General features: G+C 35.5%; 1 protein-coding gene across 1 annotated transcript in view; it reads left to right on the top strand.

The window, feature by feature from the left end:
* GFRAL (GDNF family receptor alpha like) overlaps positions 1-14737 on the top strand; it is a 64894-nt gene that overhangs the window by 19477 nt on the left and 30680 nt on the right. The window contains 3 exon segments of the mRNA XM_004267812.3: positions 6176-6232; positions 7128-7458; positions 12640-12890. Coding sequence (XP_004267860.1) covers positions 6176-6232; positions 7128-7458; positions 12640-12890 — 639 coding nt within the window.

Raw genomic sequence — 14737 nt, 5'->3', positions numbered from 1 at the left:
TTGCATAGGCTGGCCAAAAGGGGTAGGAGAGATGTTCTCTGTTCCAGTAGAGAAGCCTGATTTAAATAATTATAGCAATCCATGTGAGCTGTTGTTTGATAAATGTGCAAAACTTTATCACAGTGTGTGTCTCCAAACCCATGCAGTACAGAGGCTATACTCTGAACAGTGCTTCTAAGAATGCCCTGGCAGTTTTTAAGTAAACATTTTCATATCATGAAATAGATTATACTATCTTTATCTTGCATGACGCATTTGTAAAAACTAAGGTATAAGAAAGTTCATTTAATAAACAAAAGAGAACAACCCTTTTTTTTTTTTTAAGAGAAGAATACCCCAGGGGAAAAAGTTACTTTGGGAAGAATGGTAGGGTCAAGGAAGTTTTCATTGTGGAGATCCACATGAAGGACCTCAGAGGAAGATGAGACATTTTAGAATTAGACAGTATACTTCTGAAAGCTTAGGTTAAGCAAGTAAGGATTCTTATATTGAGGTTGTTTTCCTTATCCTTTTTCTATAAAGTTTATATAATTATGTGCTTATTGGAACTCTCTAGTAGAACATGCATTCTCTATGAGGATATAACCCCCAAGGGGTGAAAATTGGTTCTTAGGGATGAGCAAAAAACCTCTCACTTATATATAAAGCATAGATATACATACAGTCCCTAAACAGATGCATACAAGATGCAAAGATGCAACAGATGCAAACAGATGCAAACAGATATATATCTGTGAATTAAAATTTCACGAGGGGTAAGGGAATTAGGAAAAAACTGTCTAAAAATGCTTCTTAAAGGGGAAATAATGAAAAACTGTGGAGAAACACTTTAGTATAGGTAAATTTCTAGGATAAAATGGAAATTCACAAAATTTTATACAAGAGAAATAATGGATTATAAGTATTTTAAGTTACACATGATTTCTACCAATCATCATCAAAATGTAATGAAAAGACGAAATAAATGAGGATAAAATATTAAATGAAATTGAGCATTACCATTATGTTTAGTTACATAACCTATAAATAATCAATATTTTTCTTTCAATTTTTTAAGAAAATCAAGATCATTTGTAATGGCTCTCTTGCAATATATTTTTTCAATGGTTTTTGAAAGACAATAGATATTGGTATATTTATAAAAGATATGTCTATACACTTTTTAGAAAACATTAAAAGGTCATAATATTTAATATTTAGTCATTTTTTATTTATAGAAGAATCAGCACTGTCCTCATATTTGGCTGCACAATCCAACATCACACAATGGCTCCATCAGAAAGATACGTCATTAACGATTGACAGAAAGAGCTACTGCGTCGTGGCAGCACGTATCTGCCAGGAATCTGAACATTGTGCTCTTTTGTATGAAAATTTTAAGAAAGCCTGTGGGAGGGAATCAGAGCAATGCAAAACCCTTGATGGAAGCTACCTGTGTGCAGCGTTAAGAGAAAGTCTGAAAGAAACAATCTTGTGGAATTGTCAATGCAATGACCCTTCAGAAGTAAAATGCATTGAAATTTGGAAAAGCTTGTTTGAGGACATTTGTATACAGGATGCTCAGATGAATCCAGTTCCAGCCTTCAGTGAAGACAATGAAGATGAATTCAACTTAGACATTGTTTCAGGTCAGTATTCAAGGGAGGAATTTGGGAACCTTAAGTACAATCACAAATATGAGTTGACTAAAGACTTTGCTCTGCCATTTCTGCCTGTGTTTCTCTTAGACAATGAAAATTAAAAAACGTAATACTATGACTATGTCTAAAAGGGGTTATGAAGAAAGACATAAATGCTAAAAGGTTTTAGAATAATGTGAATTTTAGTCATTCATTTAGTCATTCATTGAACAAATACTTATGAGACATGGACAATGTGCTAAGTCTTAAGTCTGGTGCAGCAGGATCAAAACAACAACAACAAAACTGTCCTTCATTTAAGAAGCTTCCTATTTTTTAGGGGATTTAAAAAAATAAATAAATAGATAATGTAGTAAGGGATGATGATTTATTTACTTAATAGATATTTCTTTGAGTGCCTACCATGTCCTAGGCTATGTTCTAAGACCTGGGGAAAAAGCAGTAAAAAAAAAGTGAACAAAAATCACAAAAACCATTGCTCTCTAGGGCTTTACATTCTCAGTTGAGGAGTGTCTTGGTGAGTTTCCCTGGAAACAGACTCTGAGACAGAGGTTTGCATTACAGAGTAGTACTGGGCTGAGGGCTCAGGAACAAAATCTAGAAGTGAGAAAAACAGGATTAGGTGGAGGGAGAAATTGAAAGGCAAGACAATGACTACAACAAACAGTTGATTCCACAAGATGTTTGGCTCTGTAATGGCCTTTTAGAGATGTCATCCATTGAGACATGGGAGCTGCTCCTTTGAGCCCTTCTCATGGACTAGCCCTTAGATAGGAGCTGTCCCGTAGAAAAGTCTGCACCCTTGGATGTGGAAACTTCCTTTGGATGAGGCAATGCTGGAAAAGGACCAGCAGATGGGGAAATGAATACTGGGATCACCAAAAGGGGGGTCTTAGTAGTAGGCTGTAACATCCATTAAGAAGAAATTAATAGGATGAAAGATTTGAAGATGTATATTTTAAACAGTATGAGTGCTACCAAAGGGGAAACATGGGGGGTGGGGAGCAATAAATTAGGATCTTGGGATTAACATACACACAGTACTATATATAAAATAGATAACCAACAAGGACCTATTGTATAGCACCTGGAATTCTACTCAATATTCTGTAATGGCCTATATGGGAAAAGAACCTGGAAAAGAATGAGTATATGTATAACTGAATCACTTTGCTGTGCAGCAGAAACTAACACAACATTTTAAATCAACTATACTCCAATAAAATTTAAAAAAATAAAATAAAATAAATAAACAGTATGAGTGCTAAGGAGAAAAATAATACAGGTAGGGGAAAAAAGAAGTCTGAGTTGTTGGTTTGTAATTTTAATAGGATGGCCAGAAAGTTGATCTGAAGAAATTAATGTTTGAGTAAAGATGGAAAGAGGCAAGGGAATGAGTCATGTGGGTATTTAGGGAAAGAACACTTCAGGCAGCAGAAACACAAGCTCAAGGTGAGCTAGGGATAGTCTGGAAGGTTGAGGAAGAGCAAAGAAGACACTAGAGGTAGAGTCGAGAGAGCAGGGGGAGAGATGCAGGAGATGAGGTCAGAAATAAAACAGGGGCAGGATCATGAAAGGCTTTGTAGGTCATTTCAAAACTTTTGGCGCATATTCTGAGTGTTACAGGAAACCACTGAAGGATTTGAGCCAAGGAAGTGTCATGGTCTGATCTACATCTTTAACAGGATAATTCTGTTTTTTGTGTTGACAACTAACTGAAGAGAAATAAGGCCCAAGTAGGAAGACCAGTTAGGAAGCTTTTGTAATTATGGGTGATGGACCAGTGTGGACAGCTGTCAGATTCTCGATATGTTTTGGTGTGAATGGATCATATGGGGATGCAAGGGGGAAAAAGGAATCAACATTGACTCCAAGGTTTTTGTCCTGAGTAATTAGAAGGATGTGGTTGCCATTATTTTCATTGACTAACATGGGAACAACTACAAAAGATGAGGCTTTGGTGTGGACAGAGGAGAGGTCAGGAGTCAGTTCGGGACATGGTAAGTGAGAAATATTTGTTGGATATCCAAGTGAAGAGATCAAGTAGACAGTTCTAGGTATGGAATTGATATCTAAATTCATTGCATGACACATAGAAGTGAGATCTGTACTGTAGGTATAAAGTGGGGGTCATTCACTGATGGATCGCAAATGAGACCATGTCACTAAATGAGGTCAACAGAGAAATGCATGGTGTCTTGGACGAGAGTGGTAGCAGGGTGAAAAGATATCAGAGTCTGCATATATTTTGATATTAATGGATCAAGAAGTGGGAACAGTGTACATTTTGTAATGTGTATGATCTTATAACGCAGATGGAGATCTGGTGGGTACATGTTTCTCTGTGTTCCCATGACATACTGCCCTTTAGCTCCTTTTCAGCAATTAAGCTACTGTTTAAAATATTCTCCGGAAAATGTGTATATACCTATGTATGCACCATATATTAGGATTTAATGTGGATTAGGATTAGGATTTAATGTGAATTAGGATTTAATGTGCAGAGAATTTATTATAATGCATTACTCATATTATATAAAATAGCATGGGTCCATAATAGAATTTGTTTCACCATGGTAAAAGAATTTTTTTTTGTTTTTGTAATAATTACTCATATTGTGAGTGTATTAGTCTGCTTAGGCTGCCCTAGTTAAATACCAGAGGTTGGGTGACTTGAACAATAAAAATTAATTTTCTCATCATTCTGGAGGATGGAAGCTCCAGACCAAAGTCCAGCAGTGTGATTTTCTGGTGAGAGCTGTCTTCCTGGCTTCTAGATTTCCTGGCTCCTTGCCATGTACTCACAGGACATTTCCATGGGGTGTGTGTATGTGAAGAGGAAAGAGTGAAGAAACACACTAAAGTCTCTTCTTAAGAGGACACAAATCCTACCAGATCAGGGCCCCACTCTTAGGACCTCATTTAATCTTAATTACTTCCCTAGAGACACCACCTCCCAATACAGCCACACCAGGAGTTAGGGCTTCAACATATAAATTTTTGAAGGAGACAAAATTTAGTTCATAACAGTAAGTGAACTCAGTTTCTTGAATATGTTTTAGTCAGTGGCACAGCCATACCCAACAGTTCCAAAGCAGAGCTATTAACCTATCATAGAAGATCTAGCCTAGACTTTTGTATGTTACAAAAGCTGTAGAACTCTCTGAAATTTGCTTATTGGTATTTCATTCAATATGGAATAGTAGCACAGAAGAAGGAACATCCCAGAAACATAGGAGAGTGTGTTTCAGAAGAGACAGTGATTCTTGAGCTGAGAATTAACCAGTAGAAAAATGAAAAAACATGTATAATGAGAACAGATGGAACAAGGAGTCTGGAAAGGCTGTGACACACCGGGAGGTAAAAAGAATTTCCTTATGATTGTACCATCATATATGTGCAGTAGATGGGCAGGCAGGGAGTTTGGACAGACAGCTCAAGTCAGGACAAATTGAAACATGAAGAGACACTTATGCCATAACAGAAGTCAGTACCTTAATAGCCAATGGCAAAAATTGAATTTTTATTTTAAAATGTGATAATTCTATTCTATCTCTTTATGCATATGTCTATTATTGCTCCATCTATTTTATTTTGATTTTGTTTGTGTGTCTCTATTTCCTAATAGGTTTGACAATAGGGACTGCCGATTTGTCTTCAATATGGCACCTGGTATATAGTAGGGACTCAACCAATGCTTCTTTTCTTTTCTTTTTTTATAAAATTGATCTTTGAAAGAAAGAACAATTAAATGAGATTTTTAAACATCATTATTTTAATTGAAGTATAGCCGATCTCTGCTGTACAGCAAAGTGATTCAGTTACACACAAATATACATTCTTTTTTTAAAATATTCTTTCCCAATATGGTTTATCACAGGATACTGAATATAGTTCCCTGTGCTATACAGTAGGACCTTGTTGCTTATCCATTCTAAATGTAACAGTTTGCATCTACCAACCACAAACTCCTGCTCCATCCCTCTCCCTCCCCTCTGGTGATCTAGTGGTTAGGATTCAGCTCTCTCAACCAATGCTTCTCGAATGAAATGTTTTAGCATTAGATGGTCACCAAGTTCACTTCCATCAATGAGAGTCTTCAATTCTGTACTTACAATTCCTAAAAACTCTGGGAGGCTAAGACAGAGGTGGAAATAGTCTTTAAATTGCTTTTCAATCTAATTAAGACCTTACTGGGAAGAGTTTTTTGGTTCAGACAATATTCCTTCTGTTCTTTCTCTCCAGACAGACTCTTTGTTTACTTCTGAGCACATGGCCTAGTCATTAGCATTTGTTTAAATCTTCCAGTAACTGGATACTCAGAGCAGGGCTGTTTAACTGACTTGAATGATATTTCAGGGGTTTATTTTTCTTCATCTGTACCTCACTAATTTTGTGTATCAAGGGTTAAATAAGGGTTACATGAGCTTATATGTACTTTTGCTTGATTATTCACTCATAAAGGTAGTCCACATTCTCCTATTAAATTTAGAATATTGTTCACTAACAAAATAGTCTCTTTGTTTTCCTTCTAGATAACATGAAAGAGGATAATAAGTTCAAGTGGAATCTAACTACTCTTTCCTATCATGGTAATGTTTATAAACTGTTATTTTGATCTGCATTGTAAATACTGGACAATATAATTTAAAATGTAGTTACTAGGTTTCTTAAAGATATGCCATTACAAAATAAATTGTGTGGATATTTTTATCATTCTAATACTACGAAGTACAACAAAATCAAATCAACTATACTCCAGTAAAATTTTAAATAAATAAATAAATATAATTTTTAAAAAACAAAAAAAGGCAACAAAATCATTGCATTTCTTTCACTCATGTGACATCTGTTTTGCCTATCCATCGTTTATTCATAGTTACGCTGAAGAATACTTTACAATTAAAACCAAAGACTAGGTCTTAATTAAATTTCATAGATATTTTGATCACGTAAATTAAATTGAGGTCTTTTTGTGTATATGGATGTGTTGGGGGTGGGGCATTCACACATACCTGTGTTTTCCAGAATGTGAACATTTTTATATGTTGGACTAGCCACAGCCTTTAGTCAAGATTTCCCCCCCAAATAAAAAGTGCAACAGAACAAGAACATTTTGATTCAAGCCACTGAATGCACCATTAGCTATATAGCTGAAATGCAATTTCTGAAGATTTACTGTTTATATTTGAGAAACCTGGACTCAAGAATATTTTTCTGCAGCTCAGTTTTGGCCCTACACACTTCCCATCACTTTTGGATCACAATACGTAGCCAGTGTAGATGAAGGACGATTCAAATAGTCCACTATTCAGGTCCCAGTAAGTTCATACTAACTCTAAGGGGAAAAAAAAGGAATGTTTGCCAAAAATAACATATGGGTACATCATTGTATTTTGCTCATGGACTTCTCACAGTGTTTTGCAGATTCTGCATGTACAGCTTTTTGTTTACTTTTCCACGACCTGGGCATATCATTGCTTTTAGGAATCAGAGGGATCAGGTCCTGTTTGGAAGTGGCGGAGGAGTGTGTGGCGGATGTGCTCTGTAACACACAGTTGGCCCTTTACCTGAAAGCTTGCTCAGCAAATGGAAACCTGTGTGATGTGAAACACTGCCAAGCAGCCATCCAGTTCTTCTACCAAAATATGCCTTTTAACACTGCCCAGATGTTGGCTTTTTGTGACTGTGCTCCTTCTGATGTACCTTGTCAGCAGTCCAGAGAAGCTCTTCACAGCAAGCCATGTGCAGTGAACAGAGTTCCAGCCCCAACTTGCCTCGATATAATTCACAGCTGCCAAAATGATGAATTATGCAGGTGAGTAAAAACACACATACCTTACTTTCTGATTTTGGCACCTTATTTGTTACAGTCTAGTCCCAACACTTGATCTCATTACATTAGCTAGAGTTCCCACCATCATTCAACATGATGTAAATAAAGCCAGACAATTCATAGTTTTGAATCCATAGTACATGTGTAGTATCCTTTTCGAAATTCAAATGCAGAATATGTTTTTGGAATAAAAGAAATTCAGTTTGTCAGGATTGGGTAGTCATGAAATAGCATTATTAAAATTTCATATTCAAGTGAGACTCATGAATTGCTTAATAGACCTGTCTTGTGTGTCAGTTTTATTATTGTTTTTGGGGGGTGTGATTATATAAGGCTGTTAAATGTCATAGAATTTTGACGAGGTGACTCTTTAAACTTCAAAATAAATATTTTGTGTCTTAGGCTGGAGATGAGGAAAGAGCTAGAGTTTGGATTTCCCCAACACACGTGTGCCATGGTGTCAGGAATGCACCCTTTTTCTCTTCCCAACCTCTCATCCTTAATTCTCGAGGTGATGATGTTAGTCATGTATTTGTTTATTCAAAAAATAATTACCAGGGGCTAATTGGTGGCGCAGTGGTTAAGAGTCCGCCTGCTGATGCAGGGGACACGGGTTCGTGCCCCGGTCCAGGAAGATCCCACATGCCGCGGAGCAGCTGGGCCCGTGAGCCATGGCCGCTGGGCCTGCACATCGGGAGCCTGTGCTCCGCAACGGGAGGGGCCACAACGGTGAGAGGCCCGCGTATCGCAAAAAAAAAAAAAACCAGGCACTTACTACTATTTTAGGCATCAGGGTACAAGATACAAAAATGCCTGCCCTGTGGAGCACACACACACACACACACACACACACACACACACACGTGCAATAAGGGAAATGTGAATGGGCAGAAAGAGTGAAAGAATTGCAATACAAATGGGGTGGCCCCAGTAGAGACATTTTATCAGAGTCGAATAAGTGAGAAAATGAGCTTGTCTCAGTAAATATCGGAAAGAAGAGATACCAAAAAAAGGACGAGCCAGTGCTGAGGAAGAAATGTGTGTGGCATGATCTCAGGCAAGGAGGGTAGAGTGCACAAGGGAAAGAGGAATAGAGAATGGATTTACTCAGAGAAATAAGAGCGGTACTGGGAGATTTTGAGCAGAGGTGTGAATGATGTGCTCACTTGTTAAAATATCCACTCTGGCTGCTAGTTGAGACTAGACTTTACCTTTGCAGGTAACTCCTCCTGGAAACCATAAATTGAAACCAACAACTTGGCTTTCTCTTCTCCTCACTGTGGTCTTCGTTAACACATTTCCTTATATATTCAAGGTGAATTGATCTTTTGTGTGGTAAGAAAGCCACAGTTAAGTGAGCCTCTTTGGACATGAGTCAGAAGATGGAGGAAAGAAAGAGGATACTGAATAAACTTGATGAATCAAAACTACCTGTAACATTGATATTATCACATTAAAGGAGCTTTATTTAACAACCAGCATTAATTGGGATGAAGCTTCTGCTTCTTCTTGGGATAATTATCCCAAGAAATTCATATTAATTTGTTTGCCCAGTACCTTCTATTAGGGACTATTTTATTTAATTGTATTTAAATGAATAAAACTCCATATATACAAATTCCTTTAAAGGTCAAAATAAACATTTAGTGTGGAGAAGTGGCTAGGTGTGATAGCTCAGGGCAAGATTTGTCACATTTGTCACCTTGCTTGAACCACTGGCAAATGAGATTTAATGACATCACTTCCTGAATGGGCTGATTCTTGGTGAACTGCTTTCCTTCCGCCTTTTAACTATCCTCACACCTTTACTGTCAGGCATTCCAACTGGCAAAGTAGCTGCAGATCTTGTAAACATTTGTCAAAAAAAGAGAACTGCTTCCCTATAACACATATTCTGTAAGATAAAGGGTAAAGATCTCAGCAGAGTGCTAAACCATTGACTATTTTTTTTTTTACTTCAACTTATATAGAATGTCAAAGTTCTTAAGAAAGCTTTATTTGCGGATCTTTTCCTGCAAATGTTTATCAGTTATTTTAAGTTTTACTAGTTATTTCTCTTGAATGAATAATAAAATAAAAATATTTTTTACAATGAAATTAAAAAATTTCAAACTCATTTATATCTCAAAAATCCTTATTCAGTGTATTATTGTATTTCATTGATTCAAAGATGCAAAATTTTTGCACATTTTAATATCCCTAACATGTTTGGAATGCGTCTTAAGCTCAGTGACCAAAAACAGAAAGTATTAAATTAAAACAATAACAACTGCCAACAAGTGATTTTCGTTGTAATAAAATAATGGTATCTCCTATAATCAATGAAATGTGGTAAAAACATTTGATTGCATTATTTTTCTCATATCACAAATAAAATATTACTGTCTATCATCTATCTTCACTAGCAGTGAAACCAAATAACATTTTACCCAGCCAGAGGACACTTTTTTTTTTAAAGTAATCCCTGTAAAAATGCCAGATGTCTCCATGGACGGTACCAAGCTTTACCTGATTCCACTGCCAGGGCCCCGGATATTCTACATCATTATCTTTGAGTTATTAGTATTCAATTTTCTCAGGATGATATATCTGAGTTTCCCTATCAAATACCATATTTTAATGTCGAGTGATGGGATCCACTGCTACAATCCTTGAGAAGCCCTGTGATGGATTCTGAAACACAAACTCTTGCATGAACCTCACTTTGGCATCAACACATCCTCAGACTGACTGATAGAGTTGGTGATTTTCCTCCACAAGGACGCCTGGGTTTCACAACCTCTCCAAAGTGCTTGGTGCAGGGTCTGGAACACGATATGCTCTCAAAAGACTTCATCTCATTTCCCTCTACTTTTGAGTATCTGTACTTACTTAATTTTTATAATGTTTTAATATACAGATATATGTCTCTTCTTATGTAATTCCTGTTTTTTATGTATTAATTCAGGGAGTAAGGATTGTGGGTCTTTTTCTTTTCACCATGTGCAAATAGTCTCTGAATGAACACTTTATAGAGGTGATGGAAATATTATACAATATTAGTTGTCAAGATGAAAAGACAAATTCTATCACTTTCTCAAGCAGATTTTGCCTTAGGGAGATTTCCAGTATTTATATTAAATTATCCTTAATGTAATTCAGATGGAAAAAAAATCTCCAAAGAAAAACAACTTCTTCAGTGAGAATGTTAAGACTTTATCATGGATCTTTCCTGCAGAAGCCCTTATACATGGGGCAAAGCAGAGCAATTGGATTTGAAAATACAACTTCTGTCCCTGTGCCTGCTTACTCTTTTCATGATTGGTCTTGAAACTCCTCTGTTTATTTGAAAAGGCCAAAGAAGATGACATAAAGAACTATTTTTTTCAATTAATTTGCCCAATACAGATACACACTGGGAGGTGAGATTATATTTTGCCAATTATAAATGTTTAGGAATTTACAGGAAATTACAATACATTGTTTTTCCATATGTATGAACTCCAGAAAGTAGTGAAAAAAAGTAATTGCTTACAAGAAATTTTACCTACTTTTTAAAAGCAAAACTCCACAATAGACATATTTAAGTGCCAAGGAATATTCACAAAGTATTACTATACATTAGGTCACAAAGGCAAATGTAATACATTCTGTGTGTAGAAATTACACAGACCATATTCTCTTACATTTTACAATATAACCAGAAACTTATAGCAAAACTAAAAACAAAATAATCAACTCTATTTTAAAACTTACTCTTTTAAATACTTAATGGTTCAAGTAATAAACCAGAATAAAAAATTTCAGTATATCGAGAAAATAAGGATAATGAAACAGCTACACAGCAAAACATTTCAAACATAAAACAAAATTTCTCTAATATAAAATATTTTGCCGTATTTAATTTTTTTCAAATAATTTAGATAGTAAGTATACTAAAGTACTTTTTATAATATTTTAATTTTTAATTAAATACCCTTCAGTTCATCATTTTTGCAAAATTTCACAACTACTTTTTTGAATGAAATAACTTTTATGAGGAGATAAATCATGCAACTTAATTTGTAAAACATATATTTAAGAAAGACTAAATGGCACCTGTCAACCTCATAGATGACAACCAATACTGCCAATGCTTACATCTAGATGACATCTTATATATAAAACCCTTAATTGCATTAAAGGAACATATTGTTCTTCTGGATTCAGAATTATATGCTCAAAAACTTTTTAGTATTTTATTAACTATAAATTCTAATATATTAATTAATTTTTACCACTGTATTTAAAAGCTGATTCCTTTAAGATGACTTAAAATACAAGATTATTGAAAATAATGTGATTTATGGATTTAAGCAGAGTAACATCATGAAAGCAAATAAGCGCAGGACAAATGACATGTACTCAGAGGGTTTTCATGCATGTTTGATGGTGACATATTCAAGACAGCGAAAAAAATAATTATACATGATAAATAGGAAGATTAATATTCTTGGTTCCACTAAGTAGATTTTCTTACTGTGAAAGTTCCAAATATGAAATTATTGTACACTATCCAGATTTTATTCAATGCTAATACAGCAAGAATGATATATGTAGTCAGAAAAGTTATGAATGGATATGGTTCTAATGGATTATCTCGACCATTAAATAAACTCATGTTTTGCTTTAAATTAGCTCATGCTGCCAGAGAACCTCAGAGCATTTTGTTAACTCTAATTAGTCTGCCTAGAAATATTGAGAAAGAATACAGTACCTCCCATCCTGTGGGAAAACTCTCTGGAAAAGTCAAGAGACTTTTCTGAAATCACTTGGTGGGAGTCAATGGCCAAATGCTAGTCTCAAAACCACATTCTGCTTCAGAAATTATTGCTAATAAATCTTGCAAGGAGTTCTTACTACAAATCATCGCCCAGTGAAATAAAATTAGTAATGAAGAAAGAGTCATCCAGGGAATCCTAAACTTAACCTCTGTCTTTCAACACAAAAGGAAAATAATTCACAAGTTTTCTTCTGCACTCTCTGTTGGGATGTTTAAATGTACAAACTTAGTTTTCAACTATGTTTATAAGCATCTAGAAGGTATTTTGCTTTATGTCAGTCTTTCGTTAGGTGAGGCAACACTACATGTTAGTGTGAAATAATATTATTCAGAGACTAATTCCATTTCCTGACTCTTTCTAGGAGGCGCTATAGAACATTCCAGGCAAAGTGCTGGCAGCATGTGATAAGAAAGTGCCATGAGGATGAGACCTGCATCAGTACCTTAAGCAAGCAAGACCTCACTTGCTCCGGAAGTAATGACTGCAAAGCAGCTTACATTGGTACCCTTGGGACAGTCCTTCAAATGCAGTGCACCTGTAGGACCATTACCCAAAGTGAAGAATCCTTGTGCAAGATTTTCCAGCATATGCTTCATAGAAAATCATGTTTCAGTAAGTTACCCAATTATATATATATACATATATATATACACACACACATATATAATATATTTCTTGTTTTTGTCTATACAGCACAAAGTAGTAATCCAGCATAGAAAATTTGGTCACAAAGTCAACTCTATGTTTCTAATTTTAAAATTTATTTTCTGATTATGCTTTGCACATTTGCTATTTTACTCTTTTATCTGCAAGTGATATATGATTGATCACTCCTAGGTGTCACATTGATTTCAATATCAAGAGCCTAAAAGGTTTATCCTACCAGATAACGGAATGTAACAGGTATCTATTGCAAGTAACAAACCAACCCAAATCTTGGTGGCTTGAAATAATTATTTATTTCTTCACAATTCTTCTCACTGGGCTTGGCTCAGTTGGGTGGTTCTTCTGATGGTCTTGTTTGGGGTCTCTCATGAAGGTACAATCGTCTGGTGGTGAGACCAAGGCCAGTCTGTTCAGGTGTTGTTTAACAAGGACTGTTGGCTGGGATGGCGTGGTTCTTTTCCACATGACCTCTGCAGCAGTAGACCCTGGATCTTTCATGGTGATGGCAGCATCCCTAGCAGCTAATCCCCAGTGAACAAGTACTTGTCAAGCATCTGCTTCTGCTATATTTGCTAGTGCCCCACTGGACAAAGCAAGTCACATGGCCAAGCTCACAGTCACGGTGAGAAGGATGTGTATATCCAAAGCTGGATTCATCGGGGGTAGTTAACAATCTACTATATGGCTGTCCCAACCTAAGTAAAACGTATTTACCCTTGGATTTAGTTATCTCCCCTTGGTCTTTAATATGTTTGCTAATCTACCTGTATGAGGGAATGGAAAACACATTTTCTAAAGTTATTATGTACAGTATTTTAGGGATAAGAAAACAGATTTAGGAATTTAAATAATTTGTCTACAGTCTCAAAGGGAACAAGTGGTTGAGAGAGATTTGGCTATAAGTCTTCTAGGAAAAAGCCTAACAATGTGATCACACACTAATTCAAGACCTCTCCATCATCTACCTTCAAGGTTAATCCATGCAACTATGTGAGTCCCAAAACATCCCCGGCTCATAAGACCCTAGGTGTAACCAAACCACAAGCACCATTTCCAGGAAGGAATAACAGACATTTACCATTTCATTGCAAAAAATCTTTATATTTATACAAATTTTGACAGATACATATCTGTATATATCTAACTATAAACAGATACACACATTTTTAAAATTTTGTTCTATTTTTCTTTAAAGATACTAAAGCGATACACATTAGCCAATATGATCAAAATTGTGATTTGTTATGTATTAGGTAATAAACATATGACTCAGAGTGTATGGTTTGATTCCAACAGGGCTCTCTTTGGAATTTCTATAATTAGCACTACAGACATATTTCAATTGAAATCATGATACAAAGAGGAAAATCGCATGATATATGTTGAGTCATATTTTCTAAATAATCTTCCTCTTTGATTAATACTAAGTGGCTAATTCTGTTGGAACTAAAGGTATTTATAATGAATGGCTCATAACATTACAAAAGGAAATACCAAATAAAGTAACTTAAACCAACAACAATATATACAATTACACTATCATGATTATTTATAAGTGGTTTTTCCATATTAAATGGTGTCCGGGAAAAAAAATGTAGTTTCTGCAAGTTAGTGGTAACCAATTCCTTGGGCATAAATTCCCTAAGAATGCCAGCGCAAGCAACCTAATTCTACTTCCAAACCGAGTTTTCTCCCATGTGTTTTCAATAATTCTTATGTTTTGCTTTCATTGTATTTGACTACCTATATAGAGCAAAAATACATATATATTCATGAAGAAACAGTAGAAATGG

The sequence above is a fragment of the Orcinus orca genome, chromosome 10 (assembly GCF_937001465.1).
Source record: "Orcinus orca chromosome 10, mOrcOrc1.1, whole genome shotgun sequence".
Lineage (NCBI taxonomy): Eukaryota > Metazoa > Chordata > Mammalia > Artiodactyla > Delphinidae > Orcinus > Orcinus orca.
This window is presented reverse-complemented; position numbering and strand designations above follow the sequence as displayed.